General features: G+C 37.1%; 4 protein-coding genes across 4 annotated transcripts; 2 read left to right on the top strand and 2 right to left on the bottom strand.

Annotated features, from left to right (window-relative positions):
* Positions 1–488: 488 nt before the first annotated feature.
* LOC143463402 (type-1 angiotensin II receptor B-like) lies at positions 489–1828 on the top strand. The gene has a single exon (XM_076961868.1). The coding sequence runs from the start codon at positions 758–760 to the stop codon at positions 1826–1828; it is 1071 nt and encodes a 356-aa protein (XP_076817983.1). The 5' UTR covers positions 489–757.
* A 4245-nt stretch (positions 1829–6073) lies between these two features.
* On the top strand, positions 6074–8533 carry LOC143463433 (type-2 angiotensin II receptor-like). Its single transcript, XM_076961900.1, has 2 exons — positions 6074–7525; positions 7726–8533. Exons 1-2 carry the CDS (start codon positions 6383–6385, stop codon positions 7945–7947), a joined length of 1365 nt encoding a protein of 454 aa, XP_076818015.1. The 5' UTR covers positions 6074–6382; the 3' UTR covers positions 7948–8533.
* Positions 8534–8654: 121 nt separating this feature from the next.
* On the bottom strand, positions 8655–17598 carry LOC143463432 (uncharacterized). The gene is made up of 17 exons (XM_076961899.1): positions 16871–17598; positions 15989–16089; positions 15796–15826; positions 14458–14618; positions 13698–14141; positions 13369–13607; positions 13009–13242; positions 12387–12618; positions 11813–12256; positions 11431–11675; positions 11071–11247; positions 10735–10935; positions 10426–10492; positions 10189–10324; positions 9802–9891; positions 9347–9460; positions 8655–9274 (listed from the first exon to the last, which is right to left on the bottom strand). The coding sequence occupies exons 1-17, from the start codon at positions 17465–17467 to the stop codon at positions 9149–9151; spliced, it is 3639 nt and encodes a 1212-aa protein (XP_076818014.1). The 5' UTR covers positions 17468–17598; the 3' UTR covers positions 8655–9148.
* A 1745-nt stretch (positions 17599–19343) lies between these two features.
* On the bottom strand, positions 19344–22391 carry LOC143463434 (type-2 angiotensin II receptor-like). The gene is made up of 3 exons (XM_076961901.1): positions 21048–22391; positions 19793–20933; positions 19344–19665 (listed from the first exon to the last, which is right to left on the bottom strand). The coding sequence occupies exons 2-3, from the start codon at positions 20924–20926 to the stop codon at positions 19588–19590; spliced, it is 1212 nt and encodes a 403-aa protein (XP_076818016.1). The 5' UTR covers positions 20927–20933; positions 21048–22391; the 3' UTR covers positions 19344–19587.
* Between the last annotated feature and the right edge of the window lie 3134 nt (positions 22392–25525).

Raw genomic sequence — 25525 nt, 5'->3', positions numbered from 1 at the left:
TTGCACATTTATCTCTGTCAGGAGGTTAGCAACCTGCGTACGTTCACATTCATGTAAAAAAAGTGAAATTACGACGCGAATGTGGCACATTGCGAGTATGAAATCCGGTCCAAATTTGACAAGATATTTTTTTAAGGCTTAAACCCGAGCCCGAACCTTATCCGAAAAGCCCGACCCGACTAACAACTCTGCCTCAGCACATAGCAACAGGAAAGGAAAATGCTGCTTTGTGGCATTGGGCTAATTTTACGATGCTATGTTTGGAAATTGCTCACTAAGTGTCAAATAAAATAAGATGAACGAGAACTCATTAAAAATCATCGAACAACAGCGATGGACTTGCAGCTGAGAGAAAATTCTTAGACAAAGGCTCTTCGTCGTGGGCGAGTGTGGACTAATAACATCAACTTTCCTTAAGCTGATTGATAGCACGACATTCAGGGGATTAACATATAACCGCTGTAGACTTCAAAAAAATGAAATTAAATGATAAGTATTTTATTAAGGCTTTGTAAGTTAGCATACTGTCCATAATTTTACATTGCAATTAAAAACTGGCTGTTACTCAAGAATTTTCTGAGTTCTTTCAATTGAGTTTCTCATAAACTTGTATATTTCAAAGATTGTAGGGTGTGAGCTTGAGCGTCCACAAACGTCGAGGTTTCTGGGAAATTTTGCAATCAAAAGGGGGCAACAAAACATTTAAAGGAGGTTCGGAAGGTTGAAAGATAAAAGTTCAAAGGAAAGAGATTACATAATGATGACGGCAATCGCGATCATACTATTTTGCATATTCACCGTCGGCTTCACTGGAAACTCAATAATTCTGCTCGTTCTTTTGCGCAACAGACGCGATTGGCAATCCTGCACGATTTTCTTATTTAACTTAGCGGTCGCAGATACGGTCTTCCTGCTGTCAGTGCCGTTCTGGGGGTTATATTACCTACACGGGCTCAATTGGCAGTTTGGAGAGATCTCGTGCAAGTTGATGTCTGGGATTACGTCTGTCAACATGTACGGAAGTATTTTCTTTATTACGGCGATGAGCATAGATCGTTGGGCTGCGGTCGTTCACCCGCACACATTAGGTCTGAAACGCACGCGCAGGATCGTGATTTGCACTTGCTACGGCATATGGATAGCGGCGGGCATTCTCAGTGTCCCACGCTACGTGTTTCAAGTTACAAAGACTATAACAATCAAGAATGTCAGCCTTAACATAACCAGTGTTGGCTTGCCGTTAACTGACAATTTAGCTACTGTCCCGAACAGTATGGTTTCATCCAAAACGACAACAACACAATGGTCAGGTTCGCCACAAAGTGTAACACAATGCATATTAGCGGTGCCTGAAGCATACTCCATGAGGTTAACGCACGGACTTCTCGCATTTCTCAACGGAACAATCGGCTTTGTGCTTCCATTTACCGTAATTTCTATCTGCTACGCTAAAATCGTTATCACAGTTAACAAGAAACTGATTTCTAACCCTGCCCGAAAAGACCAAATAGCAAAACTAGCTGGAGCTATCGTAGCAGTATTTTTCGTATGTTGGCTTCCAAATCAAATCATGAATCTTTTGGCAGCGTTCACTTGGTGGTGCAGTTTAAAGTTTTTTCCGAAAAAGATTTTCGATCAGATTTATCCTTACACCATTTGTCTCGCCTGGGCCAACAGTTGCCTCAACCCATTGCTGTATGGATATTTCAACAAAACATTGCAAGTGAGTTTCAAACCATGCTCACAGAAGGCAACGTCGCCACAGGTCAACAGGGTTCAGCCACCGAAAGCGGAGACGACGAAGCTAATCAATTTCAACCACATTTAAGCTTGATTGGGATAAACTAATGAACAGTAAAGCGTTATGCTTTAGCGTTTATTTTTAAATCTCTAACAGCGGTATTTTTTATTAATCTTTTTGTTCATGTGCATGCAACAAAACCATTGTTGTGTTTATTAAATTAAAATTGAATAATGTGGTTCTAACGACATCTGTGGTAAAATTTTCTGGTTAAAACCGATCACGTTTTGACACAAAGTTTTTGGGTAAGCGTTTTTTTAATGTCATTGTTAAGGTAGTTAAATTGACACGACATAGGCTGTTAAGACGTTATTACAATTGCTATAACCAAACTTATTTTGACAGAATCTCGCAATAACAGAATCCTTTTTAACGTAAGGACATCTTGCGTTAGAATTGTTCCAGGCAATGAGCAGTAAATAAAAGAAATAGAAAAGGGGCCTCTGTCGAAATGTATGGCGTCATAAATAACGTCACGGTATTCATTGGGGGTGTCTAAATGACTGAAATTTGCAAAATATTTTTGACGATATTTGATTTTTTCAAAATTCTTTCGCGGACTCATTTAATTAGTTGTGTTAATGACGTAAGACCGCAGCCTGTTGTTTTGCAAATGTTAGAACAATTGAATAAACTTATAAGCCGGTAAAAATGGACTGAAAAGTGACCTATAGGCCGTGGATTATATTCGGCTAAATATACATTTTTAATAACGCTCTCTTGCGTTAGCAGCAGCAAGATAACCCCGACTAACTAAGCAATTCAAAACGCAATTTGTCGTTTGAGCGACACTTCAAGAACAAGGAGTGATTATTATCTTTCAAACAATGTTATTTTATATTAAATATTGTGGCATGTTTCTGTACAATTTAGTACAATTATAAAAAATATGATAAACTGTAATTAATAACAAATCAATAACCAAAGAAAGAAAATTAGAAGAAGATCTGTTTGACATGACACGGTGCAACCCGATCTCAAGCGCACTTCAATCACGCAAAGATTTAATCAATTTCGAGCAATCGATCTGATACGTTTCAGTTGAATTTGACATTCGTTACAGTTTAGAATCAATTCATGGCACGTGACCTCAAAGCCGTGACTAGACAAAGAATAGAAGCGAACCATAAAACGTTTTACACCAAAATGCAATATCAGACCATGCAAGTTTAATGCCTGCCAAGCATGGATATACGTATTTACGGTTACTCCAATTTCCCAAATGTGATAGTGCGCATGCGCAATTACTTTGATGAAAGGCCGCTCGATAATGAATATTTAATGTTGCTTTTTGTTTATTGTTTGTTGTGGAGACATCGCTGTTGCTTCCAAATGAATTATGCATCACTCTATACTCTAGAACAGGGATGTCCAACCTTTTATTATAGTGGGCCGCATTGTCAATTGAAATAATTCAATGGGCCGCAGAACCTATTAAATTTCAAGAAAAATGGGTACATAAAGTACATACTTTTGGAGTGAAAATGACTAACGGGCCGCACAAAAATCTCAGGCGGGCCGCAGGTTGGACATCCCTGCTCTAGAATTTTCTATAGCCAGGTCTACCATCGATCTGGACTCGAAAATAAGGACAACCAGGAAACAAAATAAGGTTAAAGAGGATCAGAAGTTATGGAATGTATTTCTGTGACACATCGATTCAATGCAAAAAGGCCGCAGGAGAAAGCGATGTGTCGAAAAGATGAGACACTACTTGTTTCTCCACCTCACGTCAGGTCTTGTCTAAGTTTGAGTTTGCTTGTTCCTTCCCATTGGTCCGAAATGGCATGCTAAGGTATCGAAATGCCCAATACGGAAACTTCTGCCCTAAAAATAAGACAAAAATAAGGACGCAAGTGAAAATAAGGACAAAAATATTTTCTAAAACACCGACTTTCAAACAGAGGGCAAATCTTAGAAATAAAGACAACATTACAACCCTGCCTATAGCACTAATTAATCATTTGTTGACCAAAAGGCTTAAGCGGTTTTCTAAATTACTTGCGGGTGGTAATGCTTCGGGTCATAAGAGGTCAGCTTGGCCTTTTGGAAAAGCATATTCAACCGCAATCGCCCTTTAAAGCCAGAAGCAATCAATGTTTGGCCCGTCTTCTGGAATGGCCTATTCCGCTCCATCTATTAATAATAATTAACAGACATAAAGACAACAAACTGTGGTGTAAATACTGCATTAAGTTATAGGGTCAGCGCGCAAGACGCATTAATTATGACGTAACATTATTCCGACAAAAGGCGATACATACTTTCTTCGTGATTCAGATTACATGTTACAGGAAATGCGATTATGTATATAGAAGCCGAGTCGCAAGACGCGTTGAAAAGACTGTACAGAAGAGATACCGGTATATCGCCAGTGGCGTTAATATTAGGCTAATATATTTTATTAATGATTGTCCAGAGGAGTCAAGTTGAGAGAAGCATTGCATAGTCATGATGTTTTATTATGACGTAATAGATTCAGTTGTCAGCTTGGTATTGTTACGGAAGTTAAGCGAAACTTCATGACGTTGTGTGACAGTAGCAGATGGGGAAGATGGCAATAAATGTCAACAAGATTTATGATTGTCTATTTAGAAACAGCAAACTCTTCATTTCTAGTTCGTATTTTTGCGCTTGCTCGGTTCCGTTCTAGGCTATAAGCAGCCTGTTTCGTCAGTTGCAAGGTTAATTACCTACAGCGATTTAAATAGCCCCTTGGATCGATTGCGCAACGCACGTCACCATGTTGTTATTGTTGTGATGTCATGAAGATATTTTCTGCAGTCACACAAGTTCATGAGGCAGTTGCAAGGTGCACAACATAGGCAAGCTATTGTTATTGACCTCAAAGATTGGATACTAGGAGAAAATGGCATTGTTGCAGTTAAAATAGATGGAATTTGACGTATGCATCGACGTAGTAATACCGGATCGAGTGTTGTTTGTAATTTCAACCTATATATAAAAGGAATCTGTGTCATATTAGTTATACACTGCGCAGTTCCAGTATATTGTCCAGCATCAGATCAAGCAGACCTAACTTAAATAACTTAAAAGAACTATAAACCCTATTTTTTATTATAAGAATTTAATATTCTGCTAAATATGTTTAAACAATATTGGGTGACAGAAGAAAAACATACAAACAGCATAATAAAAATGTACGATATAAAATATTTATTCTCAAACCTGTATAGGCATAGTCTTGCAAATAAGCAGTTGTTAGCATACAGCTGAGCTTGGAACATTTCGATCATAGTTTGGCAGATGAGGTGTTAAATTTCCGGTGAGTCTTGGACGTTATCCGCAAAATATTGCCCAATCACTTGGAAATGTTAGCCTAGTTCTCAGTGACCACCTGGCAAGTTATGTTACTGATAATTCAACACCAATGTATTGCGTCTGTGACCACGAACCGGAGTTATTTTATTGCCTAAACTTACCTGAACTTGCGGTTATAAAATAAAAGCGTTCTGTCAGCAATAGCTATTGGCAAGATGCCTAATTACCTTTAACAGTGAACAAACTGCAGAGTTTAAGTAGGTCATAAACGTCTGTTCCAGGTTGTGTTGAAATTGTAATTTTATGCCTGCATCGATTTTTACTTTTAGTCTGACAGTGTAAGAGTTCAAATGAGTAGAAATCATTTCATTTGCCCAAAAAATCAATTTCAAAAAATGTTCGAGAATGACCAAATCGATGGAGGTCGATGTCCTTTTTAATTTAAGGACAATGAATGCGAATTCAAGCCATGCACTTTTGAAAGAACGCTCGATGAGGCCTCAGTATGCAGTACAGTTTAATTTTTCGGTTTGCTGCAAGGCTTAAAGAAAGTTATTCGGGCTTCAACATATGCCACCAACGTATGTCACGTTTTTGTCGCCTTTCGAAACAATGCAAGAACGTTTATGAACAATATGAGGGTCAAATATCATATTTTAAAGTGGCCGCTACGAACACTATGGCGTCAAGCCAGCAGACAACACACCTCAATTGGCCTAGGTAGTGTTGACGACGGGTAGACGACGTTGTCAGAATCAATCAGAAGAGTAACTTCAGGCTATATCAAATTTCAGAGCCTAAAGCATCAACGAAACTGCAAAGGTTGAAATATGAACAAAATTAAGGTATTTTATGAGAGTTATTACGACATAATTTATGCCAATGAGTGATGAACCAGTCTTCCATAGTTAGCGTAGGTCTGGAAGTCAGTTTTACATTGAATGACACATTCAGCAAATTCATATTTGTAACATGCACCGTCAGCGTTATTAGCCATCAGCGAAGTGTAAAGAACCTTGTCATCTGCCCTAAACGCATCAAACAGGGCGATGAATGGTGTTGCAAAAAATTGCTGTATACCCTTCAGGATACGATATAACCTAACCACTTACCGTAAAAGATTACGACTTTATAAGCAGAATTTGCTGCAGTTTACAACCAAATTATTGCCTCACTTTTTCCTATTATTATTAGTAACTAAAGAAACGTGGAGAAAGTTTTAATTTTGGTATATGTTGCATTACAGGTCTATTATCACTTGAGTTTGTTGTTTAAAGAACTGTGAAGCCAGCGGTAAAAATGATCACAAATTATGTCATTGCCGTTTTTATATTTATTTTATTTTTCTTGGGAATTATCGGGAATTCTTTGGTTCTCTTCGTATTGTTACGTCAAATAAGTTCTTGGTCACCAACGACAACGTATCTGTTCAACTTGGCTGTGGCGGACACCCTTTTTCTCTGCACCACACCTTTCTGGGGTCATTATTACCTCAACAAATTTGACTGGTGGTTTGGACTGGGCATGTGTAAACTCTCTGGCTCCCTGACGTCCATCAACATGTACGCGAGCATTTTCTTTTTGGTTGCTATGAGCATGGACCGCTGGCTGGCGGTAGTGCACGCCACGCAAGTCTCTCGATTTCGCAACCGCACGGTGGCGCGATGGGTCAGCTGTGGAATCTGGTGCCTGGCTCTTTTACTGGCACTGCCGCGGTTCTTGTACCAAGTGTTGAGAGTTCCACAACTTAATCCCGGCGGCGAGGCGGCCATCACTGTAAATGCAACTGAAGAATCAGACGGAGTTGTTACACCCGGGGCTCCAACCGCAGCCTCGATTTTTAACTCTGCTCTGAAAAGAAACGATCAATCTAACATCACTCAGTGCATATTGTTCATACCCACCACTGATCTCAACAAACAAACCACGATGGGTTTCATTCAATTTATAAACGCCATGATTGGTTTCGTGATCCCCATGATCGTGATATCGGTATGCTACGTTCAAATCGTGATCACCGTGAAAAAGAAGGTGATAAGCCGACGCGTGAGCAAAGACAGGATCGCCAAACTCGCTGCGTTTGTAATCATCGCTTTCTTCATCTGTTGGCTGCCCGCTCAGATGATGAACTTGTACTCAGCCGTGTCCGGATGGTGGCATGCATTCTACTTTTCGGAACCGTTCTTCTCTGCAGTCTACCCGTACGCTCTCTGCCTAGCCTGGGCTAACAGCTGCATCAATCCCTTTGTTTACGCTTTTACAACCACCAACTTCCAGGAGAATGTGAAAGACATCTGCAGTTCTGACAAATCCGTCAGACCCTACCGGATGACACTCAGCGTGCCAGGCCAACACAAAGAAGACAAGATAACAGCCACGCCACAAGCCAAGCGTGGCGTCATCGTCCGCTACTCACCTCCTGTTCAGGTTCATATTGCGAAGGTGAAAACAATTCTTTGTTTAATTTTTGTTTCTGCGTCCTGAAATATCTTAACTTTAATTCTTTTAAGCGTAAAAGTGAAACCTTCATTAGTTCGTTTACAAAAGATACTGCAGTATCTAGGCTTGAATAAGATGGCCTGTAAGCTTGCACACTTCATCATGAATGTGTTTTTTATTTAACGCTTTCCACTCATTCACAGGATTTACACGAGGGGGATCCCCATCCGGGAGAGTCCGTTCCCACCACGGGCATGGAGGAACAGACTTTTTCTTACTACTCCTGCCCCGCAGTTATGCAGGGTTTGGGGAAGATGAACTCGGAGCTGAACGCCGAGTCTTCGTTTCCGGGAGGTGCGCTTTCGACTCCCGCCAACGGGGAAATCGACTCCTGTGTTGCCTGCAATGAGGCCACAATGGTGTGATGTATATATGTAATATGAAACTTCAAGCGTCGATTTCACCCAAACCCTGCGGTGGTACCGAACTCGGCGATCGTGTGTTTCTTTTCGCTTTCGAATGCCTGCTTGTGTTAGAGTCACCAGAGACATACAGGCGGTGGCGGAAACAGGACAATGAGGCTTTTCTAATGAGCGGTTGTGATACTTGTGTTGTCTTTGGTTTAATATTATGGTTATTCAAATAGTGAACATACAACGTAAGAAATTATGTCATGTCGAACATTTTGTGAATTGCGTCCGTCAGCACAAAGTCAAACTGAAGCTGATCCTTTCATAATTGTGATATTATTGTTACGGTTTGATATTATTGTTTTGTTTATTTATGCGTTTTATTGTAAAACGGTTTCGCAATTTTCTTGAAAAGATCAAAAATTGCATAAGCTAGGGTTAAAGGTATTATAAGCCCAAATTAGAGGTAAGGTAAATAATAAATATACTAAGCATTTGTGTAGGTTAATACAGTAGAATTCGTCTATGACGGCTTCGTTTTTCGCATCAGTTTGCTTATGAAGTCACAATTGGCTTGGTACCGGCAGAATTCCTATGTTTGCATATATTAAAGTTTGTCTGTAACGTTGATTCGCTTATCGTCGACATAAAATATATTTCATAGCACTTGTCTGGCCTAATAACTGAAAAGTAACACTCGCTTTCCTGTGAGAATTTAACCCTTTCATTCACACAGCCTATTTATTGTAAAGCAAACTAATATAGCACGTCTAATTCGCAACAATCGCTTTGGTAAAAAACTAAATATTTACTAAACAAAAATCAGATTCAATAATACCCGATTTTTAAAATCACAAATATTAAAAAAATGCCAACTGATTAAACGCTCGTGGACGAAATAATAAACATCATATTGACAGATCTAGTGCCACAATATTGAACTTGAAGGCAATAAAATGCACATGATATGAACCTATATAAATTGGAAGAATACTGACATGAATAAATGTAAGTGCTTTAATGAATAAAAACGCGAACAAGTAACAAACAAGCATAGAAGTAAAAAATAAGAAAAGGTGGAAGGTTTACAGCAAACAAATTTCTATAAGACAAAATTATTTTTACAACCAGTGGTTTCCATAAGCTCAAATCTTTCTTTGGCAGAGAGGTGTTTTAGTCGCATAAAATGAAGAGTTACAGGTGGTTCATTTTGCCACTAATCGGGCAATTTCAAGGGTGAAAAGTTTTGAGTAGTTGCTAAGTTCTGCAGTGGTTTGTCAGCCGGCTGTTTTATTCCACGCCCTTTTCCAATATCCTTCGATTTATTAGAAGTAGATCCGACCTGTAAAATGCACCAGAAATGTTAAAAACCTTTAAGCAAGCGGTGTTTTTAACTCGGTAAGTTTATTCTTACCTTGGAAGCCCCTTCCAGAAAGATCTTAGACACAAGTTGAATGAGAGCGAAGTTGATTTTTATTGCTTCCTTGGCGCTTGTTTCAAAGAACTGTAAGCCGTTCAACTGCGCAAGCTAAAACGCGACAATATGTTTTAAATATGGAAGAAATGATGCCAAAAGCGACTGGATGGACTTTGATTGTTCTTAGCAAAGGTATCAATGCTTCTGATAACAGTTCCACTCTTCATGTTACCAATCATTTTCAACTTTCATTCACATAACTCTTAAACCACTACACTACTGTCTAATAATGCTCCGAAATAACAACTGTTGACTTAACTGTTGCCATATATTGCTTGAAAATTAGAGAACACTGCTTTTAAATTACTTAAAACGTAGCTGGTTGACAGCGTAATAAATCTTTCGCATACACGCGTCAATTAAATTTATAAAAACCACGTTACAGCATCAACCTCTTCTCCCTCCTCCTCCTTGATCATTCTCTCATCATCGAGGTCACATTTGTTGCCTAGCAACAAGCCAAACATTTGTTCATCGAAAAGCTGTGAGTGAAAAAATTTAGTTGAAGGTTAAATGATTGAAATATCGATGACAAAAAGTAGCAGTGTAATGTTATACAAGGAATATTGCTATTTGTGCGATGATAACACTTAATATATGGAGAATATCAAAAACTTCCTAACTAAAGCCCAAGTACATTTTTGTCTAGTATCAGTACGTTTTTATAGGACAAAATTTGCTAAAAGTGTCTAGTTTTGCTTTCAAATAACAGATGGTCCTAGTAGATCGAAACCAAACATACATCTTATTGTTGTTGCTATTTGATTTTATCAACTCACGTTTCCAGTAAGACGCAACCAATATGGGATATTGTTGAAGCTCTTTGCATTTGTGATGTCATAGACTGCAACCAATCCATCAAACTTTGGTAAATTTGATATGATAGTTTTTGACACATCACTACCAGCCAAGTCCCTGAAATAAGATGCAAAGCATCACAACAAGGTGTTGATCATGTTTTGCTGCATTTTAGTTAGAGGTCAACACAAAAGGCATAAGTTGTGAGAAATTCATACCAAATGAGCAGATCAACTTTGCTTTTGTCCATGTTTGTTTCCACAGATGCTTGCTTGACTTCTAACACTATGAAAATAAATCAAACTATTACAAATCAAATAACATAAAAACAATATAAATATAAAATAATACAAATAAAAATAATTAAAATTAATTAAATTAAATTCCTAAAACTTCAAAATCAAATACACAATTTGCACACTCACATGAATGCCTGAATGGGAATGAGATATGACACAATAATTCCTTCAATATTCGAACCATTTATGATATTTATCACTGCACTATTATTTCCATTTAACCTTTACCTGGTTTTGATGCAGTTGTGTCACCGTCGATTCCACACAACCTTGCAGCACATAAGCTTTTACCAACCCCTTCATCACCAACAAGTAGAATGTTCAATTGTGATTTTTGAGTGACAGCATCATGCTTTCTGGAAAACACACTGGGCTGACTCGATGTACTTTCCGCAATGACAAAGTCAGTATTAGTTTCACCACCATCATCTAAAGGTCGAAATAGATTTCATGTTAACACAACTAAAACAAAAGAACTCAGGACTTGTTGTGAAGGCAGGTGAAATAAATGTGGTCATGCACTACAACGTAGTAACAATTATGACAAACTAGAAGTGTCCTCACAGCTATCATGTACATCTGTGGTTGTGGGCATTTCAGGTCGCCATTCATCCAAGGGTAGCATTTTAACCTGCTTCTGCTTGTCACATGTAACATCAAGCCCCCGAGTGAGCATTTGAATTTGCCGTTCCAGCTTACTTTGGTCCACATTGTCAAGCTCAGCAGTCAACCAGTTGTAAACTACACAAAAGCAAAAGGTCATGTCTGTACTTCTCACAACCATCACTAAATCGTTGGAATAAATTGAAAATCTAGTTGTTCAAGTTTTGAAAAAAGAAAGTTTAACTTGCAGTTGCAGTTTTGTCTGTAGCGTGTTTAGAATTCAGAGTCTTTACATGACAGTGCAAGATGTACAAATATTACCAGATGTAATATCAGGTCGTTCATCTGGGTTTGTGTCCCAGCAAACTTCAACTACATCTTTGAGCACATGGAAAATATGACGGTCAACAACCTGACTGGCTAAAGCATCATCAATTTCATGAAGATGTTTGGATTCTGGTTTTAATCCAGTTGCTTTTATTTGTGCAGCAATAACGTGATTCGGCTTAGCCTCGGCAAAAAATGCCAATCTTCTGGTTATGACTTCATAGCCCAGTATAGAAAAGCTGAATAACATAGTTAGGTGTAAATTAGCAAAACATATTCTCATAATAATCTAAATCAAAAACAATACAGCCTGACCGCAAAAAAATAAATAAACAGCATATTTGGTAATTCAAAACGAAAATACAACAGCGAAAACCTGTAGACATCCATCTTGGTTGTTTTACTTTTATCTGGTGACAGCAGAAATTCTGGGGCCGAGTACAATAGAGTGAATTGCTTTGATGAAGACAACACGCCATCAGTTGCAGAAAAGATGGTGGCTGAACCAAAATCCGTAAGTTTCGGCTCGAAATTCTGACTCAGAAGAACATTTGCCGTCTTTACATCACCGTGGATAATGGTCATTTCTGAATCATAATGGTGCAGGTAATTCAACGCAGAAGCCACTTGCTGAAGAATCCGAAGTCTTAATTCCCACGGCAATACTTTGATGTTTTTGCTTAAAATTAGATCAAAAAGATTTCCTCTGGCTGCCAGTTCCATGACGATTGCCGCATAACTTGACCAACTTGTTAATCCATGAACTTTGACAATATGCTTGTGATCAAGTCTCCTTATAACTTCCACTTCATGCAAGAATCTGGGAATAGACAATAAACAGGATAAAGTCTATAACAAAGGCATTTCCACGTAACTATAACATTCAGTTAAAAATTATAGCATGGAAATGATTAATAAGATAAATTAATAAACACCAATTTCATTCATACCCATCCTTAATAGAACTTTTTAAACCTTTCCCTACATCACTGAAATTGAAACACTTTGCTGCAACAGAGCCAAGATGAGAAAGTTGGCATCTCACCACAGTTCCAAAACCTCCGCGACCAAGAAGATAACTTTCATCTCTGCTTGTCATAAAATCAGAGGAGGAGTGTTTTGGAAGTAATAAATCTTCCAGATCAATCTCGGTCACTGTAGTTGCAGAAGAAGGCAATGGAGCTAAAACAACATGTTTGACTACTAACATTATGATCCAATAATAGAGCTAGACAATGTCCAATAAACATAGTTGATAAATGTTGTTAAAATAACTAACATGGAAAAATATTAGGCAACTTTATGCAGAGTGCCATGAAAGTGGTGATGGTTAGATAACTAAACAGTGGACTGCATTGTATTTTACATAGTTGTTATCGTATCACATATATCACAAAATAGATGTGTTTACATACTGATTATTTATGTAACATCACATATAGTTTTGTAAGTTATCCATGCCGTTGAATTACGCTCTGCTTCACTTGACATTTTATTCATAGCAACAAGCGCAACTCTTTTACATAAACTAGAAACATGTCAACAGCAACTTGCATAAATATATCGTTTTACCTTCTGTCTGCTGGTCTGCAGAAGGTATGGTCTGGTTTTGGAGCTGGTCTGGTCTGTCGCCAATAACATGAACATCTTTTTCAAACGGGGGCCTAAAGTTATCCAAGGGAATTTTGTCAACTTTTGAAACTTCTTCGTTAAGGTAATGACTCATTTGCTCTTTCAATGAATTTGCTTCCAGAGCCAGCTGTTGTTTATTCACTTTCAAAAACTCTTTGTTCAACATGTTCAAGACTATATGAAAGTAATTAAACGAACAAAAAATTAAACTACAATACAAAAAGTTAGTATTAAAAATATCATAAACACAAAAAAGGGCTGAAATGGAAAATTCAATTTTAAACCAGGAAGCAAATATACCTGTTGGTGCATCAGGTCGATCTTTTGGATCAAAACTCCAGCAAAGCTCCATGACATTCTTCAATAGATTCATGATTGCAAGATTGTCTGGTTGACTAGAAAGCTCTCCTTCCACTCGAGATACAAATTTCATATCTGGTTTCTGCCCCCGGTGCTTTACCAGTTCTAATACCAAGAAAAGATCAACACCACTGAATGCTCGATGACGAGTGATGACATCATACAAAATGACACCCATGCTGCAACACATAGCAAAGGTCAGAATGATCAAACAAGGCCAGGAAAATTGTTCTTGTGTAAATTGGAATCAAATTGAAATTGAGAATAACCTGTATATGTCATAAGCAGAATATTTCTTTGAAGTAAGATTTTGAAGAAATTCTGGAGGAGCATATAAAGGGGTATGAGAAGTACTATCAATTTTCCTATTGATTATTGAATAAATGGCGCTCGGACTTGCTATTTTGACCAGAAGATTTCTTGTGAGAAGAATGTTTGATGGCTTCAAATCGCCATGGAATGCAGATTCAGCCAAATGGTATTGATGTAAATAAACTAAACCGTGAAACATTTCTTTCACAATACGAAAACGAGAAGCCCAAGGTATGTCCTCCACAGCATCTGACATGAGAAGATCATGTAAGGAGCCTCCTTCTACCAACTCCCAAATGATTCCGACAGAATCTTGCCACCTCGTGATTCCAAGGATTCTCACAATGTTTCTGTGACGAAGGCCACTTAAGTCCCGCGCCATCTCAACTTTTTTAGCATCGCTAAATGTCAAATGATTGCATTATTAATATAAACACCACAATGGAATCACTATTGCTGGTTTTTAGAAAATTAAACTTTAGAAGAAAAAATAAAATTAAAACTTAACGTAAATGTAGATTAATGCAAAATTAAACATAAATTAAGTGAGGTTTTAGTTTTACAGTGCTACCCCGATCTAGTTGGGACAGCGTTTTTAGAAATCTGAGGGGATAAGCAAAAAAACGGACAATAGAATTCTTACATTAGAGATAAAATGGCATTTATCTTTCTTGTGATAGTAAGTTTTTGAAAAACATGCAACATGCAGTGACTTACCTTAAGGAATTAAGTGCGTACTTATTTGTTACACATTCCACAGCAACTTTACCCAGTTTTTTATGAAAACAATTTCGTAAAATTGAAAAACTGCCACGTTCTATCAAGTCAATGTTGTCAGGGCTTGTCAAAAATTCATGGGCATTGTAAACAGCAAATAACTGCAAAATAAATAGCCCTTTGTAACTCATAACAATTACTCAAATACTATTACTGTTCATTGACATAATACTTAAGTTTATACTAAATTACCAATACATTGTTAATTGCAGGAAAAATGACTGTTTATTCCTAAGAAGTGTGATATAAAATGTTATATTAGCATTGTATTAGCCATGCTAGACTACAAAGTTTACAAACTATTAAAGATTTCTCTCAAGTGATTACCGGAGCCGCTCTCTTCCTCGAGCAGATGACTAACTAAAAGAATTTGCTCCACATTTTCTCCTTCATGTACGCTTTCGGAAAATGGTTAGCAAAAAATTTAGTCACTAGCGCCTACTAGCCTAAATTTTCCTAGCTCAATTTAAATTAGAGATCGACCGATATGGTTTTTTTTCAGAGCCGATACCGATTATTTAGTAATCAAAGAAACCGATAACCGATATATGAAGTCAGTATTAATTTGTAGTGCAACGAAAAATATTGGCATAAAAATTTTGAACAATACAAACCCCTAACACTAATCTTTTTTGAAATACTTTTATATACTTATCAAACAGCTTGTGTTTGAAAAGCATCGGTGGTGTAAAAGTGCATCCAAAACCTTACACCATCAGCACATAACAGTAAAGGGAAATAATTTGGAAGTTAAGCAGCTGTGCATAGGTTGTTTGATGTAATACCGTACTGCAGGAAGTTCTTACATTATACCGTAATTACTTGAATGTAAGCCCCCCATCGATGGTAAGCCGCATTTATACATGCTAAGAAATTAATATATATAAGCTGATTCTAAGTCACATGTAATGGCACAGCAAGCGACACAGCAACATAAGCTACAGAAAACCTCTGCAATAAACTTTCTAACGTCTACTACACTATCAAAAACAGGTTACATAAGGAACAGTAAGTTTTTTCACTATACAGCATATTCTCTATTCTCCGTAACAATATCGCAAATAGGTAAAAGTTTGGTTTGATTAAGAAAATGTAAGCCCCCCTCAAGTGTAAGTCGCCCGTATGAAAGCTGCGAAAATGGTAATACAAAAAACTTTATGAGCCACGGTTGTGAAATCAAGTAAATAACGTATATATAATACGGCATACATAGTTTAGCTTTGATTTCAAATTAACACAATAAGATAAACATTGCAACAATAGCATTAATAGTTGTACCTGTTTAGCTTTCCAGTCCTCCTGTAACTTTCTGTAGAAAAAGTAATAAATGAGTAGTTAGTACGAATGCATGTGTAAGATGCAAAGGATATTTCCATCATGTATATTGTACGTATATATAGAAACCAAAGACAAGAAAATGAAATAATTGCTAAGTTAAGTATGATTTTGTACACATCTACAGGCCATGTACTTTATAGTGTCCAATGTGCTTTGCTTGTCGGTCTTTTGCGGTATTGTTTGAGCCAAGATTCGTGACTCGTCCTCCAAGATTTGATGCTGAGCTAGTACAATCTAAAAAAATAATGGGCAAGTTTCATTGCAATGCTTGCAATGAAATTCAGTCGTGAAAGTTATTTGAGCTTCAAAAGTTAAGACAAACCAGAACAACGTTTTCAACAAAACGAATTTGCTATATCAGTTATATAAAAAAACAAAAGAAATGTTTTGCTAAATGCCTAATTTACCTATGTTTAAGGTAAACGAAACTTCAATAGAAACACAAAATAAATAAACATAGACATAAATCATAAAAAAACTCAAACAATAATATGATTCCTCGTTCAGTAGCATATACGATAGCCCTCACCTTTGCAAATTGTATAAAACTAGATCTATCAGATAACTAAGGCTGCCACTATTTTATTAGAAAAAATTGTGCATTCAAGGGTATTTTTCACAGTTCCTTGTTAACCTAACTTAAATGTTAAAACATAGTAACCTAAATCTATCTTCTAATCTAAATCTAACACCAACACATTTTTGGACACACATTCACCTAAACACTTATCTTTAACAACAGGCTGTTGGGCCTATAAGCTATATGGTGAAATAAACACTTCAAAAAACTTATTACTGGTACTGACTGCACAGACTGCAGTATCATATCGTAGCCCAGATATGAACAAGATTGAAAAGTTTTCCAAGTTCGCAAGAAACTTAAGCTAATTGTGTAGGAAATATAATTGCTATTGTTTCACCTTGTTGTGCGAGGGATTTCTCACCCAAAAATACCAAACTTCCCATTCTGAGATATATGTAAATTTTTTTTCAAATTAGGTAAATAGGCACTTACCTCAGATTTTGTTTGCAAGTAACTGGAGTTTTTGAGATTAAGTTTTGCTTCTTCCATGATTTCGTCAAAATCCTGTCTGCTACCTTCCACTTTCCCAACTCGTTCAAGTGTTAAATCACCAACTGTGAGATCTAACTCCTGCTCAAATATCTCTCTAATGGCTGACAACATTTTGTTAGAAAAATATGCGTCTAGAAACTCTTTCTGGGCATCTTCACCCTCCGTTACCAGTTGTATCATTAAAGACCCTGCTCCAATTCGCTGAAGGACACAATGACAAGAGCGTTCAAAATAATTGAAAACTCTGCCCAGTGACGAAGGATTATTTACGATTCTTATCACCACATAAGCGCCCACAGCCACCAGCCCACCAGTAGCTATAACAGCTGGCTTTCCCTCAAAGTTCATTCGCATATTCCACAGGTCAATGTTGGCAGCATCTCTCCGCTCAGCTTCTTGGGGTCTAGCAGCAGCCTCATCTAGGCCTACTTGTCTAGGCCCAACAGGTCTGATGGGTGGATTGCCGTCTGGTTGTCTTCGTCTGACTGGTGGATCCCCATCTGGCTCAGCAATTTCGTCAATATTGATATTCATCATTAGTCAACACTCGGCCTATCGCATACTTTTGAAAACGATTTTAGCCTGGACAAGCACAACACATTCTGACATGACACAGTCAGTGAAAGCGCAAGCGAAATTACGGTGATGTTTGTTTATCCGATACTAGGCTGTACTTGTTGGGGATTTCTCTAAATAATAAAAATACGTAGGACCATAGAAATCTGACGACAAGATCTGCAGATTATTTAGAGATTGTATAAATTTTATACAATAATCTTGTTGTTGGTATTCTGTGGTATGACCATGGCGTTACCATTTCGTTATGAAGGTTTGCCTCTCGTATGGTATAACCTCTAATTTTGGCTTATTGCTATAATCACATGTGCATAAAATCTTAATCCATTACACAAGTTGATGTTGTCTGAACCGTGTTAACCAAATTTTAAAGTAAAATAAGAAACAGGATATATTTTGGCATTCTTAAGGTTAACTTTATATTTTTCGACACGAGCTTTCGCAAGCATAAGCTTGCTTTTTCAGGTGTACTGTGAAATGGCAAAAAATTATTTTTTGCCATTTGAAATCACAAAAATGACAAAAATGTGCAAGCCCAATGATATTGCAAGGTAGAATGGTATGGTATCACAACCTTGTGACGGTTACGTCACGAGTCATGAGTTGTTACTTTTATCACTCACTTTTTAAGACTGCGTAATGACGTCAGATAAATTACCTCGCTTGAACTGGTGTGCCTATAATTACTCTTGTGTTGTTTTGCAATGACCCCCTTTTTTACGTGATCGATTTCACTGGTTACTACTGCGCAATGTAACATTCAGTAAGCTTTGCCCGAAGGTGGAAGCCTTTGTGTCTGATAATAAATAAAATGGGAACTTTATAGTTTAGTAATTTGTATAAACAGAATTAAGCAACTAACAGCATAGTCACGCCGTTTGAGAAATGAGAACTCATACCATCGAGTCAGAAGTAAAACAAGTCATCAACCATCAATCGTCCTCGCTCATATTGTAACAATTACCGCCAGCATACGCGGTCATTATGACAAATATGTTTGATGTGTAATACTTCACACAAGTAATACACAAACGAAAACTAATTTGTCATAACCTTACAAATCGGCGATGATTCTTCCAGGTTCCAGAGAGCTAGCTCAGGGGTAAAGTGACAAGTGACATCAGACCCTGGGCACGGACAGTTATATAGAGTTTTTACATTGTTACATAACATAGCTATAAAGTTAGGTTCTTTTACTGGATGAAGCTGATGAAGAGGCTGTTTGTGCCCTAACCACCTCTTCATATCAATCGGTCTCATTAGCAGGTGTTACGGAAAAAGTCGCTTCAAGTTTTTAATTTGCCACAATTTCTTTTAGTGGCAGATTTCTTTTAATGTCAGGAAATAACTGGGAACACTTCTGCCATTATAAAACCGTATTTATGCTTGAAGTTGAACTATCTAAGCCAGGGGTGTCAAACTCAATCGCACCAGGGACCAAAACTCAAAATTTATTTAACGCCGCGGGCCGAAAGGATAAAACTTGATTGAACGTTTCGTGACACAAAACATGACTTGGAACAGGCAGCGAATCAACACCAAATTTTTGATGTTTTTGACGATTTTTGACTGGGCTATTTTTGATTATTCTTCTTTTACATCATTATGTTTCATTCATTTTCTTGCAAAAGCATTAAAAAATTAACAAACAATAAAGACAAAAGCAGCCCAGATTAGAAGTGTTAGAATAAATCTATTTACTCTATCGTATGGTGGGGCAACTGCTGTGCTGCTGTATTGTGCGATTTGTTATAATCTTGTTTCTTGCTTGAAAAAAGTGAGTTATAAGCTTACTATACAATGATCTCGCGAGCCCGAAATAGTTCAATGCATAAAATAACATTGCGGGCCAAGTTTTATTGTAAAGCGGGCCGGGAGTTTGACTCGTATGATCTAAGCTCTAGCCTAGATACAGGATCGGAGCCGGCATATCAAACAATAAGCAAACTTATACAATGAACACGACACATGTAGGCAATATATAAGCAATATAACACAACATGCACAAAACAGATGGAACTGAACACATCGAACGAATGTAGATTTAAATGCGTCTTTTTGTGGTCAACGAAGAAGCAATATCAAAGCCTGGCAGTGCTTTCGTCTCTCTTCTTTTTCTCAAATCTTTCGTCTGAGACGTTTTTGCTGACTTCTTCTTTCTGAAACAAAATCCCGGATTCATTACTCGCCATAAAGAAAACTTCTTTAATTGGCAATTTGTTACATAACAAATGTTGCCATAGTTACATTTAAAAAACTTTTAGGCAATAATGAGACTTCGCTCACAGTGTGTATTTCAACAAGATGTGTTCCTTGCTGGTTATTGCCCCCTTCTTCTGAATTGATTGTTTCCTGGCGCCCCACACGGGTCCATCTTAGCACGTATTTTCGAGCAGATTTGTTGCACCCTGTGCAGCAGTGTTTGTTCACAAAATCATGAAAAGTTTTGGTCGTTAACACATAGATGAGCGGATTTATACAACTGTTTATCCAAGCCAGACAGAGCGTGTATGGGTAAACTATATGGTATGTGGTTTTATCAAAAGAAAACGCTCTCCACCAACCACCCAACGCCGAATAAATCTTCATCACTTGAGACGGGAGCCAACATATAAAGAAGGCCATTATGATGAGAGCTGCCAGCTTAGAAATCCTATCTTTCTTCACATTTTTGCTAATCAGTTTTGATTTTACAGTAATGAGGATTCTTGCGTAACAAAAGCATATTATGACCATGGGAATGACAAACCCAATTAAAGCGTGTAAGAGTTCAATAAAACCAGCTTTTAACGCTTTGGTTTCTCCACTCGGAATGTAAAATGTACAGTAAGTTCTAATTACCGACTCGGCATCTTGTTTCTGAGTGGGGTTCACACCGAAGCTTGTTGCATCGATGGAACTTCCGTTAACACCGAAAGTATTGGACAATAACAAAGGAGTGGAATAGTTTTTGTTAAAGGTCGGTGCCTGCACAGGTACTACTCTCAAGATTTGATAAAGAAATCTTGGGATTGAAAGAACAACAGCTGCGCACCAGATTGCAAAGCAGGCCCAGCGCGCCCACTGGTGTTTACGGTAGTGGGCCCAATCAATCGCATGCACCACCGCCATCCAGCGGTCGACAGCCATAGCAGTTAAAAAGAATACACTCCCATACATGTTGATACTGGTTATGGCGGCAGACAATTTGCATAACCCGGCACCGAAAACCCAATCAAACTTGCTCAGGTAGTAGTGACCCCAGAGAGGCGTCGTCAGAACAAAAAGAAGATCGGCAATGACCAAGTTGATAAGATAATGAGTGGACACTGTCCAAGTGCGCCTTTGTTGAACGAGGACATACAGGACAATAGCATTTCCAGGCACTCCGACCGAAAAGATGATAAAAAGTATAACTGGAACCAAAATCCCTGTTTCCATCTTAAAACTAAGAGATATACTAGATTAAATATATCCACAGCAACACAAACTCCTGCGTTTGAAAAGTAATTACATAAGAGACTAAATAAACTAAAAACCAACTAATATTATCCAAACGCACCTTTTGTCAATAATATTGCTCAAGGATTCTTAACCTACAGATAGGCCGTGAACCACAACACAGCATTGAAAAGGTTAAGAAATCCTGGGTTAAATTTTACACATTTACGTTCAAACCACAGCTAGTCGAAGTTCCGTTCGGTTTGAAACTGTTTCTGAACTTGAAGCAACGACGAACGACTATTGTAAAACAATGATACTGTTTATCCTTATGTTGCAATCCTCAGGCGAACAAGTGTTGATGACGACAATAACAATATTGTTTGTAATATCATTTCGGCAATATCACTCGTTGCTAAATTTGGCTTTACCTCTCGACATTTTAAAAACATTTGAAACCGATTTTATTGCGCTGTAGGCTAAACGCTTCGAGAATTTATGCCAAATTTGCGACCACATTGACGGATCATGAGGTAGGAAAGAACAAAACCACAAATCGGCTTATCAGAGGATACATTAAGTCGTCAACAGCAGATAGCTACACTTTCATTTCTTATCATCGTATGTTACACGAAATAATCTTTGCTAATGCGTATTTGCCCCCGTGTAGCTTGTATACAAAATAATGATAACTTCAGTTTTCAAATAAACATCGGTTAATTATTTGGATTTTCGGCAAGCGCGAGGACATCCCTCGTACTATGACTGATGAAAAAGTCACAGACAAAAAGGCCACTATTGCAGCCAGCTACAATTTGACAAAGAAACATTCCCGGAAACGAAAGGTGCAACTTATACATGTTGGATGGTAAGAAAATCACAGAATTGTGTCTTGCCTTCTCATAAGGAATTATACGTGAACCAAATTGATGGGAGGTTCGACAATGCCGAGCTGTAGTTAAATACATCCAGCTATTTTTATAAACCCCTTCCACTCATCAGTACTCTATTAACAACCAAACCTTTTTTACTTGTAATATTACTAAATTAATGAAAATTCTGGTGGAAAGCAGATTGGGTGTCCTGTCCGTACTTGTTGTATAATAATAATAATACGTTTGATGCAATTCTATTCATCAATCATACATATTGTTTGTTTACATACCGTTTGCAAATTATAGTTACATTTTTGTAAGACTAGTCATAGTAACATTAACAAACCATATACAAAGCTGTCTGCTAACCGGTTGGACAGCCATAAGACGAAAAGATTGCTCACTCCAGCTGTGAGCAATCATCTTAGCACTACTTTCTAACGCTTTGTCTATGTCTATGTCTTTCTAACGCTTTTCAGATCCTAAGATGAAAAGAACAAAACCACAAATCATAAATTTTTGTAAGTCATAGTAACATTAACAAACCATACGCAGAGGGGTCTGCTAACCTGTTGTAATCAAACGTCTCAGCGCAACTACCTGACGCTTTGTTATGAGACTTTTATCTTCGCTTTATTTTTGCTGTCAGTTTTTGCCTTTGACGTAGTGTTAGTTAATTTTTTTTGTGACTTTTTATCTGGATTCCGCTCTTACATATATACTGTACTTGATTGTGACTTTTCTTGATAGAAGAATTAGGGTTTTGCAAGTAAAGGAAACAAAGTAATAAGCAAGTGTGCTTTGAATATTAATGTGACGCTGTTGCAGAAAACTAACAAATTTATTAAAAATTCATCTTCGTCTGTTCATAAATTTAAATGAAGAGACAGCACAGCGAATGAGTTTGGAAAATAACTGACAACAAACAAATGATTTAAAATCGACCGTCTTTATTTACATATGTTAGGGCTATCCCTGAAATAAACTGCAGCTGCAGCCAAAAACAGTCGCAAATACGCTTTAAATTTTAGTTTAAAGATTCAATTTCATTTTTCTGTCAAAAGTTTAGTTAAGAACGTTTTTACGGAAAATCTGAAATAAAATAAAAATTTGAATTGTCTATAGTAACCCAAGTTATACGATATATACTTATATAGGCTTTATAAGTTGACGTTTCAAGCGGTTTGTGAAACGTATTTGCAGTTGGTATAATATTAAATGTTCTTCCAAATTCAACTAATAACAAAAGAATAGATAACTTTTACTTCGACATTTATTCTGCATAATGGCAAAGATCTGCAGCAACTACGGTGGAGTTTTAATTAAAAAATCCAATTGATTTAAGGGAATAAATAAGGATTACTTTCGAGATTTCATAAAACTAACAACCGTACCTACCGGTAAGACATTAAACTGGTGAACAGTTCTTATTCGTTTGTATAAAGGCGGTTATTAATTGCATTTTGGTCAAGTTCAACGCATAGTTTATCTTAATAACGCTTTTTACGTCTTGTAATTAAAGATGGAAAGTGCAGCTGGATCAATAGTTCACTCCAGAGCACGCTATTACTTTAAAACCACGCAGTTAATGCCATCTCTCCATATCCTTGCATATAAGAAGCTGTTGGTGCTAAAAATCAAAAAGGCATTTGTGGCAAAATTTTGAAACAAATCCTATCAAACCCCAAAATAAAAATAAAAATCTAGAAAACAGTCCACGTCAAATATCAAAATTGCCAAATATCGTAAAGGAATTCCCCCTTTCAACTACAATTAGAATAAATGGTGGGAAAGTGATAAAGATAATAAAGCTATAATAAAGCATAAAAGCTCGGAAAATGTGTACTTAATTGAATAAAATTCAGTATTAGATCATTTTCAAACCACCTTTGCCATAATACGTCACACAATGAGGTTCTGAATAACAATTAAAGCTCTTCTGGCAAACGTTTATAAAATATTTATGAATGGAAACATTAAAAATAACTGAGGTTCTGCATATGCATATGCGCTGATATATTAAAAATGTCAATCAAATTTTAGGAGCCATATTAAATTTGCATACATTTGCAATATCACTGAAAAAAATCTGAAAAAGGAATTACACCAGAATTCATCTCATCTATTTAGTCCCTTCCATCTTATAGCACAGGCCATGTAAGAAAACTTAATCTGTCCTTTGAGAAAACTCAGTACAACCAACTATCCTCGATACAACCCGGATGCAATGTTGAACTTATCACAATCGTCGTTAAAAGCATCCAACCGCCAAAGTCTTGATGATAAAATCGATCCAAAACGCACAAATTGTTCAATGTTGGCATTTATAGTCGAGAAGGAACGCTGACATTAATTTCGGAAAAGTCTTAGGTGCAATTACTGTAATTTGTTTTACTAACATCTAATAACAGTGCTTTACCGTACGAACTACGATATTGAAAATGCTTACTTTGTGCTGAAAATATCAATTAAATTTTGCTGCCGCTTTTTCATCGAAAAAAAAATCGTAGGTTTAAAACTTTTTTCACAGTTTTTGTCAACCTAACGCAAATGTTATAAAAAAGCTATCCCAAACCTAAACTTAAACCTATTCCAAATGTTCCTTCCAATTAAACGCTAAATAACTAAAATCAAGTTTTTGCATATAACAACTCTACTAACCTAGCCGCGTATCTTTATCTATGGGCTGCGTGACCTATACTTTTGATGAAATATAGTCACTCTAATTAATTTAGACCGAATCGTCTGAACATATGATTGTCCATTCACCTTTTACAAAAATTCAACTCCAATACGATCTGTTGCAGCCCGATAATTGATTATATAATTGCTTTTACTTACAAGGATTTCCATTGTTAATTAAATTAAAGACTGGTATGGATTCGTTTGTTCCGAATAAAAAGCAACATGGAGTTTTGTACCAATAAATGTGCCAATGCCTATTAGACCGATTAAAGATAACAACTGTAGTTCAAACAGAATCGGCGAAAACAAGTATCCTGACAATGGCGAACACGAATTTAATATTTTTTATATAAATTTATCGACTTGGTAAGATATGATGGTTTAGCTTTTCGGTGAAGCTTTAAAGTATAAAGTAAACGTTGCTCACGTAGTGAAGATCATATTCCTAATGGTTTTGCTATTTCGATCGTTGTGTGAACCATATTTTTTTAAACAAAGCTCTTTGTTTAGCGAGTAGGCTACGTCATATTACAAGAAAGATTTGGCAATTTTTGTCGAAATCTTATCTTTTAATGTCGATATAGGCTACGAATAGATTCGGCAAACCAGAAACCGAACCCGAGTAATCTTTCTCGTGGCACATCCCTAAAACTGCGATACATTTACAATGATTGAAAAAAGGGAATAAATCTCTTCCAAATCGAAGCCACTTACCGACAAAATGGAGCTTTATGACATCATAGATTATTAATGCCAAGATGAAATGATTGGTGGTTTGATTGATCTCGAGTCTCGCTTTGAGAAAAATCACAAAAAGGTTTTCAAAAATTTATGCAATTGATAAAAATCTTTTACATGGCAGAATGACAGATGAATTGCCTCTGTGGCCGATCTTCACGCGGGAATTTAACTACCAGTTTATACCAGTTTAGTACAACTTCAAACATCGCGGCACACTTTTCATGTTCATAGATTACCTCGCATTTTACTGTTTGATGAATGGACTGCGCATTTTAAAATACCCTCTTTGCGTCAACTA

Source organism: Clavelina lepadiformis, chromosome 6, assembly GCF_947623445.1.
Source record: "Clavelina lepadiformis chromosome 6, kaClaLepa1.1, whole genome shotgun sequence".
Lineage (NCBI taxonomy): Eukaryota > Metazoa > Chordata > Ascidiacea > Aplousobranchia > Clavelinidae > Clavelina > Clavelina lepadiformis.
Note: the sequence above shows the minus strand (reverse complement) of the source record. Positions and strands in the feature narration are given on the sequence as shown.

What these genes read in the sequence shown, in the direction of transcription:
- LOC143463402 (XM_076961868.1), top strand. Translation starts at nt 758, where the DNA reads ATGATGACGGCAATCGCGATCATACTATTTTGCATATTCACCGTCGGC.
- LOC143463433 (XM_076961900.1), top strand. Translation starts at nt 6,383, where the DNA reads ATGATCACAAATTATGTCATTGCCGTTTTTATATTTATTTTATTTTTC. An exon ending in TTCAGGTTCATATTGCGAAG is followed by an intron (nt 7,526 to 7,725) that starts GTGAAAACAATT and finishes ACTCATTCACAG; the next exon opens with GATTTACACGAGGGGGATCC.
- LOC143463432 (XM_076961899.1), bottom strand. Translation starts at nt 17,467, where the DNA reads ATGATGAATATCAATATTGACGAAATTGCTGAGCCAGATGGGGATCCA. An exon ending in AGGACTGGAAAGCTAAACAG is followed by an intron (nt 14,619 to 15,795) that starts GTACAACTATTA and finishes TTTATTTTGCAG; the next exon opens with TTATTTGCTGTTTACAATGC. An exon ending in ACGACCTGATATTACATCTG is followed by an intron (nt 11,248 to 11,430) that starts GTAATATTTGTA and finishes GCTTTTGTGTAG; the next exon opens with TTTACAACTGGTTGACTGCT.
- LOC143463434 (XM_076961901.1), bottom strand. Translation starts at nt 20,926, where the DNA reads ATGGAAACAGGGATTTTGGTTCCAGTTATACTTTTTATCATCTTTTCG. An exon ending in ATCTTGTTGAAATACACACT is followed by an intron (nt 19,666 to 19,792) that starts GTGAGCGAAGTC and finishes ATTTTGTTTCAG; the next exon opens with AAAGAAGAAGTCAGCAAAAA.